This window comes from Leopardus geoffroyi, chromosome D2, assembly GCF_018350155.1.
Source record: "Leopardus geoffroyi isolate Oge1 chromosome D2, O.geoffroyi_Oge1_pat1.0, whole genome shotgun sequence".
NCBI lineage: Eukaryota > Metazoa > Chordata > Mammalia > Carnivora > Felidae > Leopardus > Leopardus geoffroyi.
The window spans coordinates 55032781-55057148 of NC_059334.1; the positions used below are offsets into that span (position 1 = coordinate 55032781).

General features: G+C 35.7%; 1 protein-coding gene across 1 annotated transcript in view; it reads left to right on the top strand.

The window, feature by feature from the left end:
* The window catches only part of HELLS (helicase, lymphoid specific), a 39472-nt gene extending 19129 nt beyond the window's left edge, over window positions 1-20343 (top strand). The window contains exons 9-23 of the mRNA XM_045438274.1: window positions 1524-1748; window positions 2110-2292; window positions 3096-3239; window positions 6283-6479; window positions 6672-6768; window positions 8068-8229; window positions 9206-9345; window positions 9432-9570; window positions 10907-10990; window positions 11072-11191; window positions 12653-12769; window positions 13083-13242; window positions 15992-16088; window positions 16167-16243; window positions 19775-20343. Of these exons, the coding sequence (XP_045294230.1) occupies window positions 1524-1748; window positions 2110-2292; window positions 3096-3239; window positions 6283-6479; window positions 6672-6768; window positions 8068-8229; window positions 9206-9345; window positions 9432-9570; window positions 10907-10990; window positions 11072-11191; window positions 12653-12769; window positions 13083-13242; window positions 15992-16088; window positions 16167-16243; window positions 19775-19869 (2037 nt within the window). The 3' untranslated portion in view covers window positions 19870-20343. The remainder of the gene's footprint in view (window positions 1-1523; window positions 1749-2109; window positions 2293-3095; window positions 3240-6282; window positions 6480-6671; window positions 6769-8067; window positions 8230-9205; window positions 9346-9431; window positions 9571-10906; window positions 10991-11071; window positions 11192-12652; window positions 12770-13082; window positions 13243-15991; window positions 16089-16166; window positions 16244-19774) is intronic.
* The last annotated feature ends 4025 nt before the right edge of the window (window positions 20344-24368 follow it).

A 24368-nucleotide genomic window follows, 5' to 3' on the forward strand; every position in this document is an offset into this window, starting at 1 on the left:
GTGAAATGAATAGTCTGGTTTTATTTTGCATTTTCTTAATTACTTGATGGGTATTTCCATGTTCTTAATGGCTGTATGTTTTATAAAGTTTCTGCCCATAGCTTTTGCCCATTTGTTGGGTTGTTTGCTTTTCTTCTTGATACATGAGTTGTTTATATAATAAGGTATAAATTCTTTGTCAGATTTACACACTGTGTCTTTCAGTCTATGGCTTGTTTACTCATTTTCTTAATGATATCTTTTAGTAAACAGAACTTTTAAGTTTTGGAGTAGCTCAGTTTATCACTTTTTCCCTTTTGGTGGTTAGTGATTTATTTGTCTTATATAAGAAATTTTTGCCTGTCACAAGATAATTCTGTTTACTTCTAAAAGCTTGATGGTTCTGGTTTTGATGTTTTGATATTTGATTGTGATGTTTATCGCAAATCAGTTTTACATATGGAATAGTGAAACTCAGTTTGTAATTTTCTAGCTGAATATCCAGTTGTGGCATTATTTATGAGTTCTCATTTATAAGACTTTTTTCATTTGAATTGACTCAGTCATCCTTTTCACATTCTTTTTTATTAAATATTTTTATTGAGAGAGAGAAGGGGGAGGAACAGAGGAGAGAGAGAATCCCAAGCAGGCTCTGCATTGTCAGCACAGGGCCCTATGTGGGGCTCAATCCCACGTAAACACTGTGATCATGACCTGAGCTGAAATCAAGAGCCAGCCACTTAACCAGCTGAGCCACTGAGGTGCCCCTCGTTTTCCTATTCTTAAAATAGAGTTGTGGACATCGGTAACCAGTAAAGTCTGTCATTAGTCATAAGTTGGTAATGAGTGTCATGACAGATGAATTGATAAGCGTGATGTAGTGAGTTCTTAAACTTTGCCCCTTTTTCTGCAGTGAAAGTATTTGGATGGAAGTAAATGTTTCCTTGATAAGAAATTTTTTTTTCTTTCCTATTTTTACAGACATTATCCATTATCTTTGCTTTAGAAATTGAAAGAAATTATGAAGAAAATAGTTTAATAAATTTTTGAGTAGTTCATTTTAGAGGTTTGGGAGGTGTAATTTGTAAAGGTCATTTCGGTAGTGTGTGCCTATAATCTGTAAGAGTTATTTTCAGAAGTTGTTTTTTCTCCAGTGGCTTTGCATTTATGGGAGAATGGAAGTAGCATCTCTAGGGTTTTATTAACAAATGGTTTTAATTCTCCATACTTAATGATTATGGGACTGGGTAAATTTTGATTAGTTTTTTTAATGTTTATTTAGAGAGAACAAGCGAGAGAGCAGGAGCGGGGGAAGGGCAGAGAGAAAGGGAGGGAGAGAATCCCGAGCAGGCTCTGTGGTACCAACATGGAACCCAACAGGGGTCTCAAACTCAATACAAACCGCAAGATCGTGATCTGAGCCAAAATCAAGAGGCAGATACTCAACTGACAGAGCCACCTAGGCCCTCCAAATTTATTCAGTTTTCTGATAGAGGGTAGTAGCATTGTATACCAAACTCCTAATTAAAGTTTTTTCTTTACAGAATGAAAGCTCCTCTTCTAATCTCTGTGTAGAAGACCTTCAGAAAAACAAAGATTCAAATAGTATGATTAAAAATAGATTGTCTGAAACGGTTAGGCAGAATACTAAATTCTTTTTTGACCCAGTTCGGAAGTGTAATGGACAACCCGTACCCTTTCAACAACCAAAACACTTCACGGGAGGAGTGATGCGGTGGTACCAAGTGGAAGGCATGGAATGGCTTAGGGTAATGAATTCTCAGTTTTAATACAAGATACTGGTTCATTTCTATATAATAACCTGTTAATGTGCTATAACACAACTTGAGTTGTTCCTTCCAAGTTTCATTATTAAATATGAAATGAACATTTGTGTGTAAATACTTATTTTCTAATTTATTTATCCATCCATCCATCAAGACTAAATTTTTGGTGTCTTATTCAAGACTGCCAACACTTTTATGGCTTTGATAACTGACTTCTCACAAGTGTTATTAACCGTGAACGTGTCAGTCTCATCAGAATTATTTTTGGGTAAAAAGAATAAACTATTGCTAATTCAATAGGTGTTTATATCAACTTAAATACAGTGTGTGTTATTTTGTCCAGATGCTTTGGGAAAATGGAATAAATGGCATTTTAGCAGATGAAATGGGATTGGGAAAGACAGTTCAGTGTATTGCTACAATTGCACTGATGATTCAGAGAGGAGTACCTGGACCTTTTCTTGTCTGTGGACCTTTGTCTACACTTCCTAACTGGATGGCTGAATTCCAAAGATTTACACCAGACGTAAGATATGTTTCCTTTTGTTGAATACATTTCATTGCAAATATTTTTATTGTTTTGTTGCCTGAATTAAATTGTAGAACTGTTACTATAATTATGTTGATTTCTGCACTACAGAAACACTACATCTTATTTGAGGTTTTGTGTGGGTTTTTTTGTTTGTTCCGTTTTTAAGCTTATTTAATCTATACACCCAACTTGGGGCTCAAACTCATGACCCTGAGATCAAGAGTCGCACACTCCTCGGGCTGAGCCAGCCACACACTCTTATTTAAGTTATTTTTCAAATGTCTGCAAAATCTACTTTTAGTGTATATGGAAAAGAGTAGGTATTAATAATTTTGGATATTTGCCAAAAATAATTCTAAATGTTTATTTAGAGAGAGAACAAGCAAGAGAGCGCGAGCAGGGGAAGGGCAGAGAGAGAAGGAGGGAGAGAATCCCAAGCAGGCTCTGTGCTACCAACATGGAACCCAACAGGGGTTGGCTTGGATGATTTTGAGTGTACTGGGAAATTTGATTCACCTAAGTCTGACCTAGGGAGAATTTATTTCTCTTACTGTGATTACCTTCCATATATGTGTGTCATCTTAGCTATATCCTTGCTTTAAACTTAATTTGTTTTTATGACTTTTCCTTATTCCTTTATAGTAATAAAATAATTTAGTAGAGGTGATTGACTCATTTGGTATAGAGAAATAGAGCTAAGATTAAATTAAATTGTCTTTTTTTCTCTCCTAAATGATTAATATTATGTTTTCCAAATTGTTGATACTTATATTTTGTTCCAATGTAAAATCTTCTAGATTCCTACTATGTTATATCATGGAACCCAGCAGGAACGTCGAAAATTAGTAAAGAATATTCACAAGCGGAAAGGGACACTGCAGATTCATCCTGTGGTAATTACTTCATTTGAAATAGCCATGAGAGACCGAAATGCATTACAGGTATGATTTGTTTACATTGAATTCTTTGTAACTTATAAATCATATTTTTCTTAGTTCATAGCACTTTCTTATCATCCAGTAGCATTTAATTTTTTTTTCCTAATGGAAGTCAGATTGTGTTTTACAGTTTCTAGTTTTAGAAACTAGAGGTTTATATTAACAGAATGATTGAGCTGAAGGTTGTAGTCTTCTAACAAGAAAATTAAGGCCTATAGTACCTTGCCTTTAGCCATAATACCATCTTAGTGTGTTAGAATCAAGTAGACATACCTAATCTGTGAATGTATTACAGACATGTTTGACATGTGGTTTAAGTATATAGTACTTACTTATCCATTTAATTTTAATTAAATAAGAATACAATATATGAAGACAAGTTAATTTTAGACTGTCTTCTGGATATATGGCATAACATTACCAATTAGTGCCCAAGTTTTAATACAATTGGAATATTAACTTTTGCTCATTGCCTCTATCATCAGTTCATTGTTTGGTATTTGAAATACTTTATCACTGTTTCACCTATTTCACATAGTTCTTTACTACTTTGTTTTTCCTTTCTCTGTTTGATGGATCAGATTTTACGTGGGACGCCTGGGTGACTCAGCCGGTTGAGCTTTTGACTTCGGCTTAGGTCATGATCTCATGATTTGTGGGTTCAAGCCCCGCTTTGGGCTCTGGGCTGACAGCTTAGAGCCTGGAGCCTGCTTCGGATTCTGTGTCTCCCTCTCTCTCTCTGCCCCTCTCCCACTCATGCTCACTCACTCTCTCTCTCTCTCTCTCAAAAATAAACATTAAAAAAAAAATTGACTTGTGTGCTAGTGGAAATTTGGAATATGAATTGCAGTTATGTTACTTCTTCACAGTAAAATAATACTGCTTATAGAAAAAAGCATGCAGACTTAAAAGCAATTTTAATTATTATTTTTTTAAGCTTATTTATTTATTTTGAGAGCACAAGCAGGGAGGAACAGAGAGAGAGAGAATCCTAAGCAGACTTTGCACTGTCTGCACAGAGCGTGACATAGGGCTTGAACCCATGCATTGTGAGATCATTACCTGAACCAAAATCAGTAATTGGATGCTTAGCCAATTGAGCCATGTGGGCACCCCAAAAACAATTTTAATTCTGAGAATGCTACTGCTATATAAATATTTTTCTTAGCATATAAATATAATTTATATATAGGGTTGTACTATACATTGTTTCTTGAAACTTCAGCTTCCTACTAAATAATATAACATGAAGACCTTTCTAATTATTTTGATCTCCCTATCCCACCCATATTGAAACAGATAAGCTTTCTTGTCAAGTCCATTCACTAGTGGCTAGAATTTTGTAATTTTCTTTCACTGAACTTAAAATTATTTTAAGGATCTTAGCTTTGGGAGTGCAGGGCTCCTATTGCTGAGTGGCAACAGAAGTATCTGTTCACTTAATTCATTTTTCAGAACCCTCATTTCTGTTGCATTGGGTTTTCTGATTGTTGTGCATATTCATTTATTTATGTTTGGGTTTTTTAAGACAGATGTCTGACAGAGATTATTCAGGTTATCTGGTTTGTCATGTTACCAGCAAAAGAAGTCCCAATTTGTTTTTCTTAAAGTCGTAATATTATTTGAAAAAAATTTTTATTCTGCTTTGAATGTATTGAAGTGAAATGCAAAAATGCCCCATTTCATCCTCTTCCCCCAATCTGCCAATCCTGTTATCCAAGGATACTTGACAAGTTGGTATTTGTATTTCCCAGAAATATTCCATGTTTCTGTATTTTTAAGCAATAAAATAGATGAGCTTTAAGTTTGCCAATCAACATAAAAGAGAAAGATAATAAAAATGAGAGTAAGATTTTTTGGTTTTGTTGGTTTTGCTTTTTTTACAAGGGTTTTTTTTCTCCTTTGAGATTATAATGCTTGAAATAAAAAATTTGGGGGTTGTTTTGGCTTTTTTTTTTTTTTTTTTCTTTTAATGGTCAATTTTTGTTATTTGACAGAGGGAGCCAAGGAGAGGGGCAGAGGGGGGAGAGAGTGAGAGAATTAAGAAGCAGGCTCCAGGGGCGCCTGGGTGGCGCAGTCGGTTAAGCGTCCGACTTCAGCCAGGTCACGATCTCGCGGTCCGTGAGTTTGAGCCCCGCGTCGGGCTCTGGGCTGATGGCTCAGAGCCTGGAGCCTGTTTCCGATTCTGTGTCTCCCTCTCTCTCTGCCCCTCCCCCGTTCATGCTCTGTCTCTCTCTGTCCCAAAAATAAATAAACGTTGAAAAAAAAAATTAAAAAAAAAAAAAAAAAAAAAAAAGAAGCAGGCTCCATGCCCAGTGCAGAGTCTTGATGAGGGGCCCAATCTCACTACCCTGAGATCATGACCTGAGCTGAAATCAAAGAGTCCAATGCTTAACCTGACTGAGCCACCCAGATGCCCCTACAAGGTTTTTTAAAATGAGAAATTAAAACAATTTTTATGACAACTTAATGAAAGTAGATGGATGGCTTTCTGTGAAGATACAAATTACTAAAACTGACTCCAGAAGAAAGAGAAACCTAAATAAACCAATAATTATGTAAAAAATCGAGAACACCATAACATTAAATAAGTGTCAGTTTCAGATGTATGCCTCAAGAATGAAAATTATAATGATATTTAATGTTTCAGAGCATATGGAACTAATAAAAGCTTTTAGTTCTTTTTTAGGAATCTAGTTTAATACTAATCAAAACCTGACAAAGTATTACACAGGGAAACCACAGATTGCTTTGCCTAAAGAATGTGAATAGAGAAATTTTAAATACATAATAGCAGGTGGACTTTAATTATTAGTTCATAGCCAAGTGAGGTCTATTTTAGGAACACAAGTATATACCCGTTTTAGGAAATTTACTTACCCTTTCAGTAGCTCGAAGGAAAACATGGTCACCTCAGTAGATACAGAAATGCCATTGGTTAAGATTGAACATCTATCCCTAATATGGAGGTTTTATTTTTAGAATTGTTTGTAGGAAAAATTGTGAGATCATAATTATAAAGTTTTTCCCTAAATTCCTTTTCTAGCACTGCTATTGGAAATACTTAATAGTAGATGAAGGACACAGGATTAAAAACATGAAATGCCGTCTGATCAGGGAGTTAAAACGATTTAATGCAGATAACAAACTTCTTTTGACTGGTACTCCCTTGCAAAACAATTTATCAGAACTTTGGTCATTACTGAACTTTTTGTTGCCAGATGTATTCGATGACTTGAAAAGGTAGGTAAGCCAGTTATTTAACTACTTTCTTTATTTTTCTAGTCTTTTCAAATATGTGCTCTTAGTTAAAGTTCCTTTCTTCTAAGTAGTTGGAATAAAATGATAGCTTTTTGGCAAGTTCTTTGTGATAATTATGTTAATACAATTGATTTATGTAATAGGTTAACTTGTAATCACTTTTTTCTCTTACAGCTTTGAATCTTGGTTTGATATCACTAGTCTTTCAGAAACTGCTGAAGATATTATTGCTAAAGAACGAGAACAGAATGTATTGCATATGCTGCACCAGGTGTGACTTTGTCTTATTATGCTTACTATGGACTACTAGGAATAAAAAAGGAACCCCACAGATTACCTGTTCAACCCTTTGTAGTAGATTTGGAAAAATGAAGACCCCTCAAATTTAACAACTCCCTTTCTCTTCCCTCACCCCCAGATGTCACGTGGCTTTACAGCAGAACTCAAGTGAAAAGTTTGCCCTACTCATGTATATTCCTTTTTACCCCTATGGTTGCTGATATATTTGTCAGCCAAAAAATGAAAGTGGGTGATTTTTATGAATATTTTTTTGCTGTTTTCTGTGGTTTCCACCAATCCTACCTATGTTTCCTTTAGACACATTAATCTGTCAAAGGCCTCCTGGTCATTTCCATATGAGAGCCCAAAAAAGCTTTTCAATTGTGCATTGACAATTGTATTCAAAATCCATGGTAATTTTTTTGTTTTAAAGTTTATACATATTCATGATAAAAATGTGAAACAGTACAAAAATTGAAAGTAACAATAAAATCCCAAATCATACTTTCCCTACCAGATCATTTGTATTTTTTTTTCTTGGCAATTGGTATATGTGTTTCTGAGCAGCTTATTTACAGATACTTTTTTCTTAAACTAGTAGTAATATTCTCTCTTTTAAAGCCTTTCTTGTATTTGACTCTGTACCTATGGAATATTCAACCACAGAGCCCTAAAATGAACTTTCTTTATATAAATGAGTTATCAATGTGTATTTCAAGATAAGGCTATAAAGGATACAAAATTATTTAAACAAGTTTATGTATTCTTCTGAAGACTTCTCAACAATTTAATAATGATATAATTACCTGTTACTTCTGTGTTGTTTTATAAATGTGAAACTCACATGACATCACACAGTAGGAAGATGAATGAGAATAATTTCAAGCCTGAAATTTTAGAACTTATAGAAGGAAACTCTTATGTTTACATCTCTGGGTTGGTTGGTGTGTTGGTTTTATGCTAGTCCAAAATCTCACTGTAAATGTTGTGGGTTATCACTTTAATTCTAAAAGGCACAAGTGTCATCTTTCTACTTTTTAAAATATTTAAGATAATATTAAGAGTTTTTGAAAAAGTTAAATTTTGGAATGTTGTGGATAAATACCATGAGTTTGGGATGTGTTCTGGTTTGGGGAAATTTCAAGGAGATATTTTATCTCCCCTTTCAAGATTTGATAGTGTATATATAGGAAGAAAAGAGAAAGAAGGGTAAAGAGGTTTGTGGAGAGAGTATTCCTTGAAAACTTGGAAATGCTTAATATTCACATGTTTATTCATGTTTAAATTTTAGATTCTAACACCTTTTTTACTGAGAAGACTAAAATCTGATGTTGCTCTTGAAGTTCCTCCCAAGCGAGAAGTAGTTGTTTATGCACCGCTTTCAAAGAAACAAGAGATCTTTTACACAGCCATTGTGAACCGTACAATTGCAAACATGTTTGGATGCAGTGAGGTAGAGTGTGGATTTGAACTAAACTGTCAATGACAGTTGGCATTGAAATTTTTGTGGTTAATTTCAGCCTTGGAGCTTATCACCTGTTTTTAGGACTTGTAGAGGGTGAATTTCTAACTGGAGTATAAGGCATAAGGTCAGTAGCAAAAGTTGTCTCCTAGTAATTCTGTGATCCTACTGAAGTTCAGGTGATGATTCACGTATCAGTTGTTTTATCATTATCTGGAATGCTTGTTAAAATTTTTTATTCCTGTCCCAGATTAACCCTAGTCATGCTGTGGAGTGATGGACTTGGAAATACATTTGATCAAGCACACAATATACTAAAAGAATTTCCCAACTAGACACAGCACATAGTCCCTTTATAGGAGGTTAAAGACCCTTAGATTTTGTTTAAATGTCCAGATTTTTTTACTATACGCTATGGACCTATGTATTTCTTTTCAAAATATTTATGGGTCTATACATTTCTGTTTTGTACAACCATTAGACTGTTCCCCAATTTTTATTATATAATTAAAGGGAAGATCTGGCTTTTTAACTATTCAGAATTTAATATTGTTCCTTATTGTGAGGAATTTCATTGCAGTGTTAATACTAATCCAAAGAAATACTCTTTATTGCAGATATGTGGAGCCCCTAAGTTATTAAATTCCTTCATATGAGTTCAAAACAGCTCTACCTATCCTTAATTTTTTCCATGGAGATATGAAGGCATTTACTCTAATTCTCAGATATTGTCATAAACGTTAAAATAATTAGGCTTCATATGACCACATTTGCACTTGGCGAAAGTTTATGGATCCTTGATTTTATGCCTTTGGAAATCACTAAAGTTGATGATGAAAGACAAAATTATTATTTCTATATGTCTTAAAACATTTGTACATAAAAGTATTCTATCACACTTTGTATATATTTAGAACTCAAGGGTATAGCTTTTTAAACATATTCCTTTTTAATTGTTCACTTTTAGAAAGAAACAGTTGAGCTAAGTCCCACTGGACGACCAAGACGGCGTTCCAGAAAGTCAATAAATTACAGCAAAATAGATGATTTCCCTAATGAATTGGAAAAATTGATCAGTCAAATACAGCCAGAAGTAGACCGAGAAAGGTGTGAGTTTAAAATAAATTTAAGTATCCTTTAAACTGTGATACTTTTTGTATTTCTCACATTCGTGGATTATGTGTTTTTGGTAGAGCTGTTGTGGAAACGAATATCCCTCTAGAGTCTGAAGTGAATCTGAAGCTGCAGAATATAATGATGCTCCTTCGTAAATGCTGTAATCATCCGTATTTGATTGAATACCCAATAGACCCGGTCACACAAGAGTTTAAGGTCAGTACCATTTAATGTACTGTTTTGATTTCTGTAACTTTTTTGTATTGAAGGAAAGTGTCATTTTGTTTTTTTGATTATTACTTAAGTATTATAATCCTTAAAATATAAAGATTGTAATCCTTCCAGTAAGTGAAGATCATCTCCCCCAAAATTGAAAGAACTTTTTGAGTGTTAGAATGATAGTCACTTTCTACATGTAAGCGAAATATTTCTATTTACATATTTTATCTGAACACTAAGAATCACCCTAAATTTAGAGTGATAGTGAAAATAGTTTTTGTTTTATTGATGTATTTTTGTTTTGTTTTGTTTTGCTATTAATACCATTTATTTCCATTTTGTGTTTTACTTGCTATCTATTAGAGATAGTTGTCACCTTTTCAGTATTACTTTTAGTTAGTATTTAGCTTGTCAGAATCATTCTGGCTGCTTATTACCTACATCTCAACAGATAGTCGCAGAACCAAAAAGTTTACTAAGTTACGGGCATTCAGATTAGGTGAATGAAATTACTTTCTTGGGCACTTGATGGAAAAATGGCATAGTATTAAAATAAATCTGTTTTTAGTAATCCTCAATAACCTTATTTCACACTAGCTTACACAGTAGAGTTTCTTATCCCTGACAATACTGACATTTGGGGCCAGATCTTTTTTACAAGGTGCTGGCCTGTGAACTATATGCCATTTAACATTATCCCTAGTCTCTGGTCACTGGATACCAAATATGTTTTTTTCCCCAGTTGTGATAACCTAAAATGTCTCCAGATATTGCCAAATATACCCTGGGATGGAGGGCAAAATTGCCCCCATTTGCAAACCACTTCTTTACAGTTTTTCATTCAAGTAAGGAAGAAAATAATCTCTGATGAGGAAATTAATAGTCACCAGGTGAAAATTTTCTTCAATATTTAGGTTGCTTATAAGCTCTTATGTTTAATTTATACTGAGAATTCTAGCAGTAATATTCATATTTTATTGAAAGTACATTTATAAAGGAAAAACTTCAACATGTGTAGTAGGTTTAAACTTAACAGTTCTCTTATTACAAACAAAGCCTTTGGGAGAGGGGTGGGGAGGATCAAGGTTGGACTTAGACTGATTTTTGTTTTTGTGAAATCATTGGTTTTAAATTCTAGAGTGTGTCTTTCCCTGAGAAAGAACTATCTTCTTATTTAAAAAGATCAAATAACAAGGTCAATTTTTAAAAATTTTAGTTTTATAGGGACTTATTTGTCATTAAAATGAACTGTTCATCTGGATTTTATTTGACAAAAGTTATTGATAATTATTGTGACTATTTTTTCTGTTGTCCCTCTTTGTCTGCTTTTAAGATTGATGAAGAGTTGGTAACAAATTCTGGGAAATTCTTAATTTTGGATCGAATGCTGCCAGAACTAAAATCCAGAGGTCACAAGGTGGTACTTTTGATTGGATTTTTGGTTATTTAATTACTTCCTGTTAATCAGAATAGATACTAAGATATATTTAAATTTCAGGTGCTGCTATTTTCACAAATGACAAGAATGTTAGATATTTTGATGGATTACTGCCACTTTAGAAATTTCAACTTCAGCAGGCTTGATGGATCCATGTCTTATTCAGAGAGAGAAAAAAATGTAAGACTATTTATGTCATACGTATCAAATTCCTTTTTGTAATTCATATCTTGATTTCTAAAGTAATGTTCAGAGTAGACCCACAAGTTGATAGACTGAAAACCTTGTAACAGGATCAAAAACCTAAGCATTTTTTAGTTATAATAAGTCTTAGTGATTTTTTTTTTTTAATGTTTGCTTTTGAGAGAGACAGAGCACAAGCGTGGGAGGGACACAGAGAGAGGGAGACACAGAATCAAGCAGACTCCAGGCTCTGGGCTGCCAACACAGAGTCCGATGTTGGGCTCGACCCACGAACCATGAGATTACGACCTGAGCCGAAGTCGGATGCTTAACTGACTTAGCCACCCAGGCACCGCCAAGTCTTAATGATTCTTAAATTATATGTGTCTTTTGGTCCACCTTTACTTCATAATATCCTACTTCACCACCACTGTAAGAATATTGAGATAACAGGGGCACCTGGGTGTTTTAATTTTTGTTTTTTAATTTTTTAATGTTTATTTTTGAGAGAGAACATTGAGTGAGGGTGGGGCAGAGAGAAAGGGAGACAGAATCTGCAGCAGCCTCCAGGCTCAGAATTGTCAGCACAGAGGCTGACGCAGGGCTCAAACTCATGAACCACAAGATTATGACCTGAGCCGAAGTCAGACGCTTAACCGACTGGAGACACCCAGGTGCTCTCTCAGGAACAATTTGTAACCTCACATGTGAAGTAAGCCAGGGAAGCTCATCTGAGCCTTGGTGTCCATGGTTTCCACTGAAGGTTAGTTACATAGGTATGACCTACCTGTGTGACTGGCCTGACTGAACTACTCAGTGTCAAGCCCCTCTGAAGATCAAATTGATAGAGTGCTTCTTAAAGTCCCTGGTTTATTGTCTTAATTTGGGCAGTGGATATGCTTACAATTATTTATTTTGTGGGAAGGAAGTCTTTGATAATTTTACCTCTTTCCAGCAAATTAGTCTTTTTCAGCTTTTTAAAAAAAAATTTTTTTAATGTTTATTTTTGCAAGAGTGACGGAGCATGAGCAGGGGAGGGGCAGAGAGAGAGGGAGACACAGAATCCGTAGCAGACTCCATCCAGGCTCTGAGCTGTCAGTGCACAGCCTGACATGGGGCTCGAACCCACAAGCCATGAGATCATGACCCAAGCCAAAGTCAGACACTTAACGAACTGAGCCACCCAGGTGCCCTGTCTTTTTCAACTGTACTGACTTCTGGGGTTTTCATTATTTTTTTACTCCACATCAAAAATCCTGTAGGTAATGAAGAATTCATACCTAGTTTAGAGAATGCTGGCTTATTATATCCCTTGGCATTGCCTCCCCCCCCCCCCCCCCCCGCCTTTGCTATAAACACATGGTTATAAGATGGTTGCTCCACATGCAACACCATATCCATATTCCAGGCAATAATAATTTCTTAATTCCTTGGGTCTGTACCCTTTTTTGCTTTTAGATGCACAGCTTCAACACAGATCCAGAGGTGTTTATCTTCTTAGTCAGTACACGAGCTGGTGGCCTGGGCATTAATTTGACTGCAGCAGATACAGTTATCATTTATGATAGTGATTGGGTAAGTCAAAAGTATAGCAATATACTGATCATATTTCCATTCTGAATTTTTTTTTATCTTTCATTGTATGCTTTGCAATTTTATTTTGAAAAGGTATCCCATTTTAAAACAAAAATCATTATCAAGTACCCTATGTGTAAAGACTTGAACATGTTTTATCATTGAAGTCATTCTAGAGATCTAAAATGAGTTTTAAGACACTATTTAAAAGATTCTGATTGGATCATGCATGCATGTGACTTTACCCACATATTATGAGTTTAAGTAACTTTAATATTCAACTGTTAAATGTTATTTTTCTTTTTATTCTAAGAATCCCCAATCTGATCTTCAGGCCCAGGATAGATGTCATAGAATTGGTCAGACAAAGCCTGTTGTTGTATATCGTCTTGTCACAGCAAATACTATTGATCAGAAAATTGTGGAAAGAGCAGCTGCTAAAAGAAAACTGGAAAAGTTGATCATCCACAAAAGTAAATAATACTTTGTAGTACTTTTTTGTTTCAGTTGCCTGTTGTATGTTGTGGGATTTTGTTACTGATATTTTCCTTATTATATTTTTGAAGATTTTTTTTTTTAAGTGTATTTATTTATTTATTTTGAGAGCGAGAAAGAGCATGAGCAGGTGAAGGGCAGAGAGAGAATCCCAAGTAGCACTGTCAGCGTAAAGCCCAATGCAAGGCTCAGTCCCATAAACTGTGAGATCATGACATGAGCCAAAACCAGGAGTTGGACACTTAACTGACTGAGCATCTCAGGCGCCCCTGAAAGATGTTATTTTTAAGTAATCTCACACCCAGTGTGGGACTTGAACTCACAACCCCAAGATCAAGAGTTGCATGCTCCACTGACTGAGCCAGCCAGGTGCCCCAATGATTTCTTTATAAAAGAAATTAGTACGGGGGCGATTACGTGGCTCAGTCATTGGAGCCTCCAACCCTTGATTTCGGCTCAGGTCATAATCCCAGGGCCATGGGAGTAAGCCGCATGTCAGGCTCTGCGCTGAGAGTGGAGCCTGTTTAGGCTGTCTCTCCTACTGCCCCTCTCCCCCCACCCACCTGTGCGCATGCTCTTTCTGTAAAATAAAAAAATATATAAATAAGTACAGCTTGATTAGGATTTTAGTAAGCAGTGGGGAATTTGCAGCTGTAAAGACCTAAACTAGATTGGCGTAACCATAAACACAAAGGAAAAACATTAGTGTCTAGATGAGGAGCAGAGGGGCAAGGAAACCCCTATCCAGGACACTTTTAAAATGCCATATCCGGGGGCGCCTAGGTGGCTCAGTCGGTTGAGCGTCCGACTTCGGCTCAGGTCACGATCTCACGGTCCGTGAGTTCGAGCCCCGCGTCGGGCTCTGGGCTGATGGCTCAGAGCCTGGAGCCTGCTTCCGATTCTGTGTCTCCCTCTCTCTCTGTCCCTCCCCCGTTCATGCTCTGTCTCTCTCTGTCTCAAAAATAAATAAAAACGTTAAAAAAAAAAAAATTAAAAAAAATAAATAAATAAAATGCCATATCCTAATCTCTGACATGATGTTAATGCTTATTCTCGATAAGAGATTTGCCTGTCGAAAGGCTTTAAGAAAGTTTCAAGCCTCTTCTTGGAAGTTCAGTATATTAAGTATTAGAATATTGGGGTGCCTGGGTGGCTCAGTTAGTTGAGCATCTAACTTCAGCTCAGGTCATGATCTCATGGTTCATGAGTTTGAGCCCTGTGTTCAACTCTGTGCTGACAGCTCAGAGCCTGGAGCCTGCTTCAGATTCTGTACCCCTCCCCTGCTCATGCTCTGTCTCTGTCTCTGATTCTCTCTCTCTCTCAAAAATAAATAAACATTGAAAAAAATTTGTTTTAGAATATTAAGGATACATTGAAGTAGTGCTATAAAAACTATTTACTTGATTTAACTTGCTATTTCAAAAAATATGTGGCTCTAGAATGTCCTTTTCATTGTTTCAAATATAATCTTCTTTAAAATATAGTGTTTTAGATTGTGAGAAGTAGGGGAAGTGAAGTAGGTGAGGCATTGGCATTTTATATTCTGTTCCCTAAGATTCCTTGGAGAAGTTTCTGCTTTTATTCATTCAGTATGAAAATCTATTTGGAGAAATTGGCTTCATGACTACATCACAAAAGTTGAAAACATCTGTTAAGTTGTGAAGCCTAGAGTAATGGGAACATGATGTCAAAAATCACTATTAGTTTATTTTATGCTACTTTTCTTCTTGCTCTCTACTTGCAAATACTTCCTCCAGTGTATCTGACATTGAGGTTAGGTTTTAGAAATCTTTAATTTGACTTCATGGAACATTCAGATTGTAGTTGGAATTTACATTGGAGGAAAAAAGAACTTTTCTAAGAAGATTTTGTGCAAATTAAAATTTTTTCAGCTGTGCTGCTTTAGGAATTTGAATGATGAAATATATTTTCTTTTGAATATAGTTTAAATTCAGTAAAATTTGTCTAGTTTTATTTTCCCAAGTCTGTTTTCAGTATTTTGAGAAATTAATTTCAAAGAACAATTTGAAAAGAATTTTTAAAATACTGTCAGTGTTTTATTGAGGTATAATATGGATACAGTAAAATAACCAGATCTTAAATGTACAGGTTGATGAATTTTGATAAGTGAATACACACAGTGTAACTATTCTCTAGGTCAAGGTAAACAGTTCCATCATCCAAAACCATTTTCCCCTACACCAGTCATTTTCCATGCTCTCTTGTTCCTCACCAGAAGGCAGCCATTGTTCTGATTTTTGTGACACAAATTAGTTTTTCCTTTAACTTCATATGTGGATTCATTTGTATGTATGTAGCTACTACTTTTTTCAGCAGAACATTTTGAGATTCATTTATGTTATATTAGAAGTTAATAGTTTGTCCATTCTTTTGTTGGTTGACATTTAAGTTGTTTTTCATATCTTGGTTTTTCTGAATAAGCTGTTCTTGTACAAGTGTTTATGGACACATGCATTTGTTTGTTCTTGGTCTTTGGATGGGTGCATGTTTACTTACAGGAACCTGCTGAATTTTTTCTCCAAGCAGACATACCATTTTACATCTCTACTAGCAAAGTATGAGAGCTGTGATTACTTTTCTCTTTATCACCACTTGACTTTGCCTATACTTTTTAACATACACCATTCTGATTGGTTTATAATGTAGTATATTTTGGTTTTAAAGGCAATTTTCAATGTTTTGATTTTCTTGAAAATTTTTTTCTAGATCATTTCAAAGGTGGTCAGTCTGGATTAAATCAATCTAAGAACTTCTTAGACCCTAAGGAATTAATGGAATTATTAAAATCTAGAGATTATGAAAGGTAAGATATTTTAATTTAAAAAATGTAATTCATAGTTTTGATTTATCATATGGACTTGAATATTTTGTTTTCTTATAGAGAAGTAAAAGGATCAAGAGAGAAGGTCATTAGTGATAAAGATTTGGAGTTGTTGCTGGATCGAAGTGATCTCATTGGCAAGTAACCTTTTATTTTTCTTTTACTGGAAACTGAAACAGACATGTAAGAAGAGAGAATAGTAATACTTAACGTACCCCTATATGTAATTGATTCAGCCACAATAGTCCACAACATTTAACTAGTCTTTTTTCATTTTGATTCTCTTTTGACAGAATCTTAAAGTCATGACATTTTACCCAGGCATTTTACTCAGGCATCTTTTACTGGGAAGAGCAGGTCTTTAAATGTAGCCACTATGTCATTACATTTAAGAGAATTGGCACTAAAACCTTGATATCATCTACTACCCAGGCCATATTCAGATTTCCCCAGTTGTCTCAAATCCTTTTTTACAGTTTGAATCAGGATCCAAATTTCATTGTTTGTTATGACTCTTCTGTAACATCCTTCTCACTTTCATTGTTGCATGTCATAGAGGAAAAGTGGGTTGTCCTATAAAATGACCTATATTTTGAAATTGGCTGATTTTTTTAACCCGTTTTGTGTTCGTTAATTTGTTCCTCAATCTACTTATTTTCAGAAAAGTGATAAATAGCTATGTAAATAGCTCTATAGGCTTAATTAGATCTATGTTCTGTTTCTTTTAATTTTTTTTTTAACGTTTATTTATTTTTGAGACAGAGAGAGACAGAGCATGAACGGGGGAGGGTCAGAGAGAGGGAGACACAGAATCGGAAACAGGCTCCAGGCTCCGAGCTGTCAGCACAGAGCCCGACACGGGGCTCGAACTCACGGACCGTGAGATCGTGACCTGAGCCGAAGTCGGCTGCTCAACCGACTGAGCCACCCAGGCGCCCCTAGGTTCTGTTTCTTATGAATACTTTGTAATACTTTGTTCTTTCTCTCTTTGAGAAAAGCACCTGTTAGCATTTAATGAGCTCCCTCCACCTGGTTTTAAGCTACCAAGGCTCCCCCACATAGACACCCGTAACCTTCTCCACTCTTCCGCTGAAGAGTTTAGCCTTCATGATGACAGATTGTTTTGGGAACTTTCTCTTTCCCGGATGTTTGCAGCCCAATTTCATTTCATCAATGGTAGAATCAGCTCCAGTCTTGTCTTGGGGAGCATTTATCAGGGTTGATAGGTGGGCAGAGGCTCTGGTTCCTCTGTAAGTGGTAATGCCTCATTCCAACTTTCCCAAAGTAACTTCAGTGATATTTGTTGAAGTGGATCCTGTGGTCATGCCACCAGCATCACCCTGGCCTCCTGGGTGCTTCTGGTGTTTGCTGACGCAGTTCACATGGTCCTGAAGTTTCCAGGTCTTCCTTAGTCTAGATGGTATGTCACCAGCTGAGACCAAATAGCTATTGTCATATTTTAAATCCTACCAGGAAGTGCTTTTCTGGGTTTCTTATTTTTAGTGAGCTAAGATTGGTCAGGTCATTCAGGCTGATCTTATCAAGTTTTCTGTCTTTTATTAAGCCTGATGATTTTAGTATCCACTGATGATTGTTTGAACAATTATTACCTTAAGGATTGCAAAATGGTGATTTTCTTGTTTTGTTTTTCCTTTATTAGCCAGAATGAGTCTATAAAGAACTTTTCCCTACCAACTCTGGTTATTCTGAGATATAGTTTATACAGGTGAAGCAGGATAAATTGCTTCTTCTGTTTTTCAGTTTTTAGAATAATGAGTTGATGTCTACGTTGGTGACCATAAATTATTTTGAAAACAAATATGTTTAAAACTCATCATTCCCTAATTATTTCATAACCTACTGGTAACCTATGCCCAATTATGTGTATTGTAACTGCGTAGGGGAAATACTGTATAAAGCTATACTACTGCACGTCTTTTCCCATCCCTACCTTCAGCACTGTTATGTTGGTAGTGTGGTATTGGTGAAGGCAGGAATATGTTAATACCGTGGAAATAGGGAAAAACTACAAATCCAGGGCCTTTTGATGGGGCAGGGTATCCGGGAAGCCAATTGTTGAACATTTACAAGCACATCACTGCATATAGTCTCGTGATATCTTCAGCTTCATTTCAAATAGCTCTTCTTAAAATTGTGTTATTGAGTTGGAAGAATTCTTTATATATTCTAGATACAAGTCCTTTATCAGATATTTGTTTTGCACATATTTTCTCCCGGTTTATAGCTTATCTTGGATGCTCTTTTTTTTTCCCCCCAACTAAACTCTACACCCAAAATAGGGCTCGGACTCATGACCTGAAATCAAGAGTTAGTTGCATGTTCTACCGACTGAGCTGGCCAGGCATCCCTTATCTTGCACTTTCCTAATTAGTGTGTTTTGAAGGGCAAAACTTTTTAATTTTCATAAAGTCCAGTTTATCTTTTTTTGTTACCACTTACTGTTTTGGTGTCATGTGTAAGTAATCTTTGCCTAGCCAAGGTCATGGTGTTTTCTCTTGAGAGTTTTATAGTTTTGGGGCATCTGGGTGGCTCAGTCTGTTAAGCATGCCCCGGGACATTTCTAATCAACAGCTAGGACACCATACCACACTCAAGAACAAATTGTAAATAAATTAACAGGTCAGAACCTAAATGTTAAAAGCAAAACTTTAAAAATACGGGAAAATACATGTATGACTTTAGGACAGGAAAATATTTTTTTTTATGTTTGTTTATTTATAGATTGATAGATTTAATTACATTAAAGAGTTGTATAAAAACAGATGATACCGGGGTGCCTGGGTGTTTCAATCAATTAAGCTTCGGACTTCAGCTCAGGTCACAATCTCATGGCTAGTGGATTTGGGCCCCGCATCGGGCTCTGTTCTGACAACCCCGAGCCTGGATCCTACTTTGGATTCTGGGTCTCCATCTCTCTCTTTCTGTCTCTCTCAAAAATAAACATTAAAAAAATTTTTTAAAGCAGATGATACTGTAAACAGATTAGAGACAAACCACAGAAATATATTTGCAACACCTAACAGATAAGGAAGTGTTTATCACATATAGATAACTAAAAGTCAACAAGAGAAAAGGACAACGTGAGTAGGCAGGAAAGTGGCCAGGGAACATATTAAAGATGCTTTAGCTTCCTAAGAAATCAGAGTAATGCCACTCAACACCAGTAGAGATTTCATTCCATAGCTATCATTGACAAAAATGTAAAAGACCACATGTTATCAGCTGGGGTGTGTATTAAGATAAATTTTCATGGTATCATGCTTTCCAGCCTTTAAACTAACAAATATTAGGCTTTTGGTATTTTTTAGACATCTCTGAAAATGTAATTCACACTGTTTCCCTATACTTAATATATCTTACATTCAACAGAAGTGATTTTGATTAGCAAACTGATATTTGTTCCTTGGAGGCCAGTTCTCATTATATTAAGAGTACATTTTACTTTCTGGCTTTTGTTACATTGACTATTAATGATTGAGGAATAAAGTGGCTCACATTTCTGTGGTTTTTTTTAGGTTTTGGACAGATGACTCTTTTCATAACAACATTGGACATTTCTTTTAATATTCTTTTTTAGGTTCTTATACTTTTTAAAAAATAAATACTTGTTTAAAAAAATAAAAAACATTTATGTATTTTTCTCTTAGATCAAATGAATGCCTCAGGACCGATTAAAGAGAAGATGGGGATTTTCAAGATACTAGAAAATTCTGAGGATTCCAGTCCTGAATGTTTGTTTTAAATTGGAACTAAAGACTGCCCTTAAAGTTCTTGTTTACATCTAGTGATTTACCTGTATTGGTTTTAAAATCCAGATTATCCGCTTTACTTTTTTGGTTGTATCAGTTTACATAATGAAACTTGTACCATTGCATAATTAATAGATGGTAATTTTCTGAGCCTTATTAAGAACAAAGAAGTACTCATAGTAAGTTTAGATTTTTCCGTTAATTTTTTGGGCTCGGTAATATTCTTGGGTACAGGCTGATGTGTACTTAACCATTGCCAGATTTATACAGTCTTCCTGTGGAAGTTTAAAGTCTTTCCCCCCTTTTAGGAGTACAGTTCATGGGTTTGGGGTACTTCATTTATGGAGTAGGCTTTTGATGGGGGAATGATTGGGATTATGCTTTCTGGTGTTTAAATAAGAAATTGTTTGGTTTTAGAGTCTATTTCTATAAAATAAATTACCAAATAAATGTTTGTTATATGATGATCTCAGATTCCCACCCCCCCCACCCCCCCAGGAAAATAATGGTTCAGGTGAAGTAATAGCAGAAGTCTGGACTGGCATTGTGACTCAGTATTATGTTGACTTGATTTTTATTCATTAGTAGTACTATACACATACGTCATATGAAGATTACAACTGGACATTGATTAATGCAGAGAAGGCTCTCAGAGAAACTGTAGGGTCTTGACCAAAAAAGCCAGAAGTTGAAAGTGGTAATATATTGTGCAAAACAAGAATATAACGAGAGCAAAGACCTTGAAAATGTATATATAGTAGGAGGAGTAAATCGTACCAGAGAGAAGAAAACAAGATGTAGGAATGAAATTCCTATGAAATTCATAGTATATAGTAGAGGAATATAAAGGCCAAAATGGGAACAATTTAGGGCTTGTATGTCAGATTGTAAGGAAGAGAGGTCCTGAATGCTCCCTGAACCATACATTTCTGTGTAGGTTGTTTGTCTCTCGCGAAAATGTTATTGTATTCAATATAGATTAGATTATCTCTGCCTTAGGGTAATCAAACTAGGACTTAGAAGGAAAATTGTTCTGAGAGAATATTCAAATGAACAGACTACAGAGCAGGTGTGTTTTTTAAGTGGGAATGTTTACCAGTCGGTCATGCTGGCTAATCATACCTGTAACTTGGTTGTTTAGTAGTCCTACTAAGTTTCCCTAGTCTGTTCTAAATTGTGCAAGAATAGGACAGGAATTTGACAACAGTGCCGCGCAAATGGCAACCAGACAATAAATGGTGTCTCAAGGTGTTACTTGAGCATTTAACTTGGATATAGGCACAGGTTACAGGATTACATTTTCCAGTGACTGTTTCATGGGTTTACTTCTGTTCTTACATCTGTAAGATGTAACCCCTCCCTCTTATCGTTTTCCCTGTTGGCCCTTAGAAAACAGAAATAATCAGAAAAGAACTTGCAAAAGTTGCTACCACTGCACCTGTGAATCTACCAACATCTGTGCTCATGAGTCCTCCTTTCCTGTTACTATGGATGTATCCTCCTGTCTGGAGCCAACAGAAATGCCTCATTTCTCTTTTATAAAAAGCTCCTTGAAAAATTGTCTGTATTTACAATTGATGATATAGGGCTGTGTTTCTCATAATGAAATCTGTGGACATAGCTCAAGAATTTTAGCTTTTATGTGCATATTCATTTTAATCAAATCTAAACAAAATTCATACAACACAGACAATTATTTTTGTTTCTCCTCTTCCATTTTTTTTTTCCTAGATCTGTTCCAGTCAGATTTTCATCCCCTTTTGTCCATTGGAACAGTTCTTACTGAGGTCTGTCACCTCAGTTTGCTTGGTCTTTAAGCTACAGTGTAACCTCCTAAACAATGTCCTTAGTTTGCTAATTTCTAGCGAACACATTGGCCTGGTTTTCCTTCCTACTTCTCTGATTCTTCCTTGTCCCCTTTGCTATTTCTTTTTTATGTCTTTGACCCCTAGACATTAGAACGTCCCAAGCAGAGCTTAGGGCTCCCTTGATGGTCTTAGCTGCTTTAAGATACTGCTTTAAGTAGATGGCTCAGATTTCTTTATATCTCTAGCCAGAATTATTTCCCCTGAACTCATATCCAACTGACTACTTGACATGTTTAATTGGTTGCCTGATAACTCAGACTATCCCAAATCTGAGCTTCTGAGCTTGTACTCCACCTGTTGAGACTGTTAGAAACCATGCATTTATTTTCCAGCTTCCATAATCTTGTGTTGCCATCTCTTCTCTTCTGGGAGTTTAATACCTCTTTCATCCTATGTTATCTTAGTTCTAGATTTTAGTAAGGAAGGGGCAGAAGGGAACAGATGTTCTCACTCTGTGATGCTGAAACATACTCTCTGCTTTGTCTCACATACTCTTTGTCTCAAAGAATATTCTCAAACAGGGCTTGTCTTCCTTCGGTTGATCATTGTCATGAAAAATACTAGCTTTTTTATTGTTCAGTCTTCCATATCCTTAGGCAGGCAGTTCCTTATGTGTTCAAAGGTGTAGTGAAAGTGATACTTGAACATTTCTAATCTAAGCAAACATGTTTGATAGTGTCTTTCACTAATATCTTAGTAATTATATTATTTTTTTAAATCTTAGCAGTTTGAAGTAATACTTTATGGGAAGACTGAAAAGTAATAACATTTATGAAAAGTAATAACGTTTATAATCAAAACATTAGGTACTTATATTAGTTTTAAGGTCTATACTCAAATTATTTTGGTTTTGCTTCTTTTTAAATTAATGCTAGTTAAGTTTTTATGATCCTGTTTGCTGTATTAGCCAGTACATCTCTGCAAATAACATGTTTTTTATTACTTCACTATCAATTATGGTTGCTAAATTAAGCCCAAGGAATCATACTTAGGAGAAAAATTTAAAAAGACTTTTTTAATGTTTGTTTATTTTTGAGAGAGAGACAAGGTGGGAGCGGGGAGGGACGGAGAGGGGTGGGGAGACACAGAATCTAAAGTAGGCTCCAAGCTCTGAGCTGTCAGCACAGAGCCTGATGCAGGGCTCAAACCCACAAACCATGAGATCATGACCTGAGCTAAAGTCAGATGCTTAACCAACTGAGCCATCCAGACACTCCAGGAGTAAAATTTTTAACAAATCTCTTTTACTGTTCAGTTCTTTGGAGTCATTTATGGTCCTGACTTGATTTAACTACCATTACTGTTACATTCGGAGAAGATGTCATTTCTTGTCAAAATCTAGTGAAGCTTGTGTTTCCATTATACACATTTACATCCCTAATGTAGCTAATAATGCTAATTCTAAATAGGTTTTGATTAGAAATTAAAATAATTTATAAAAATATTTTTATATTTTTTCAAAATCTTATATACTTTTGGCAAACTAAGCTTAAACTACCACATAATGTAGTCCAATTGTGCATGAATAGGACAGGAGTTTGACGACAATGCCAAGCAAATGGCAACCAGACAATAAATGGTGTCTCAAGTGTTACTTGAGCATTTACTCCAGGTAAAGTTGTTTGGTCATTCGTGTGATCTAGAATGAGCTTCTGTAAATTTTTAGATTTGATTGAAATGAATACACAGGGGTGCATGAGTGGTTCAGTCGGTTAAGCATCTCCCTTTGGCTCGCATCATGATCTTGCTGTCCGTGAGTTTGAGCCCCATGTCGGGCTTTGTGCTGACAGCTCAGAGCCTAGATTCTGTCTCCCTCTCTTTCTGCCCCTCCCCCATTCATGCTCTTTCTCTGTCTCTTAAAAATAAAAATTAATGTTAAAAAAATAACATTTATAAAATAAAGTATGCCTGTCTTCATGCTTAGTACTCTAACAACATCCACCCAATTAAGGTGGTCAAATGAAGGTTTCATTCCTCTGAGCTTTAAAAAGCTATTTAATGAAATATGAAAATAGCATAATCATTAGAGAAATATGACAAATATCTTTTACTTCTTATGAAGGTGTTACTTTTTTCAGGAGAGTACAGAAATCTTAAGTGTTTAGTTGTATACACAGGTTTCCACTGTGTGACTGCCAATCTGTATTACCATCTAGTGTTCGTAGCATCTCAGAAGGCTCTCTCTTCCTCCTAATTAAACCCTACCCCATGGTAACCACTCTTGTAATATTTGTCATCGTGAACTAGTTCTATGCCAGGTACATGCATTAGTGAAGTTTGGTGACATTAAGTTAGTAAAAAGCATTTCCTGCAGGACAGATGAAAAAAAAAAATAAGAGAACCTCTGGTGAGAACAGATCTGTTACATTTATATTGCCTGTCTTCCTCTTCTGTGTACCATTTATTACTGGATTTTGAATAAGGATTGTGTGTTTTGCCACCCCAAACACTTATTTATTTTAAGAGCAAGAGAGGGACAGAATCCCAAGCAGGCTATGCGCTGTCAGCACAGAGCCTGATGTGGGGTCAATCTCTTGAACCATGAGATCATGGCCTGAGCCAAAATCAAGAGTTGGATACTTAACCACCTGAGCCACCCAGGCGCCCCACTTAAGTTTATTTCT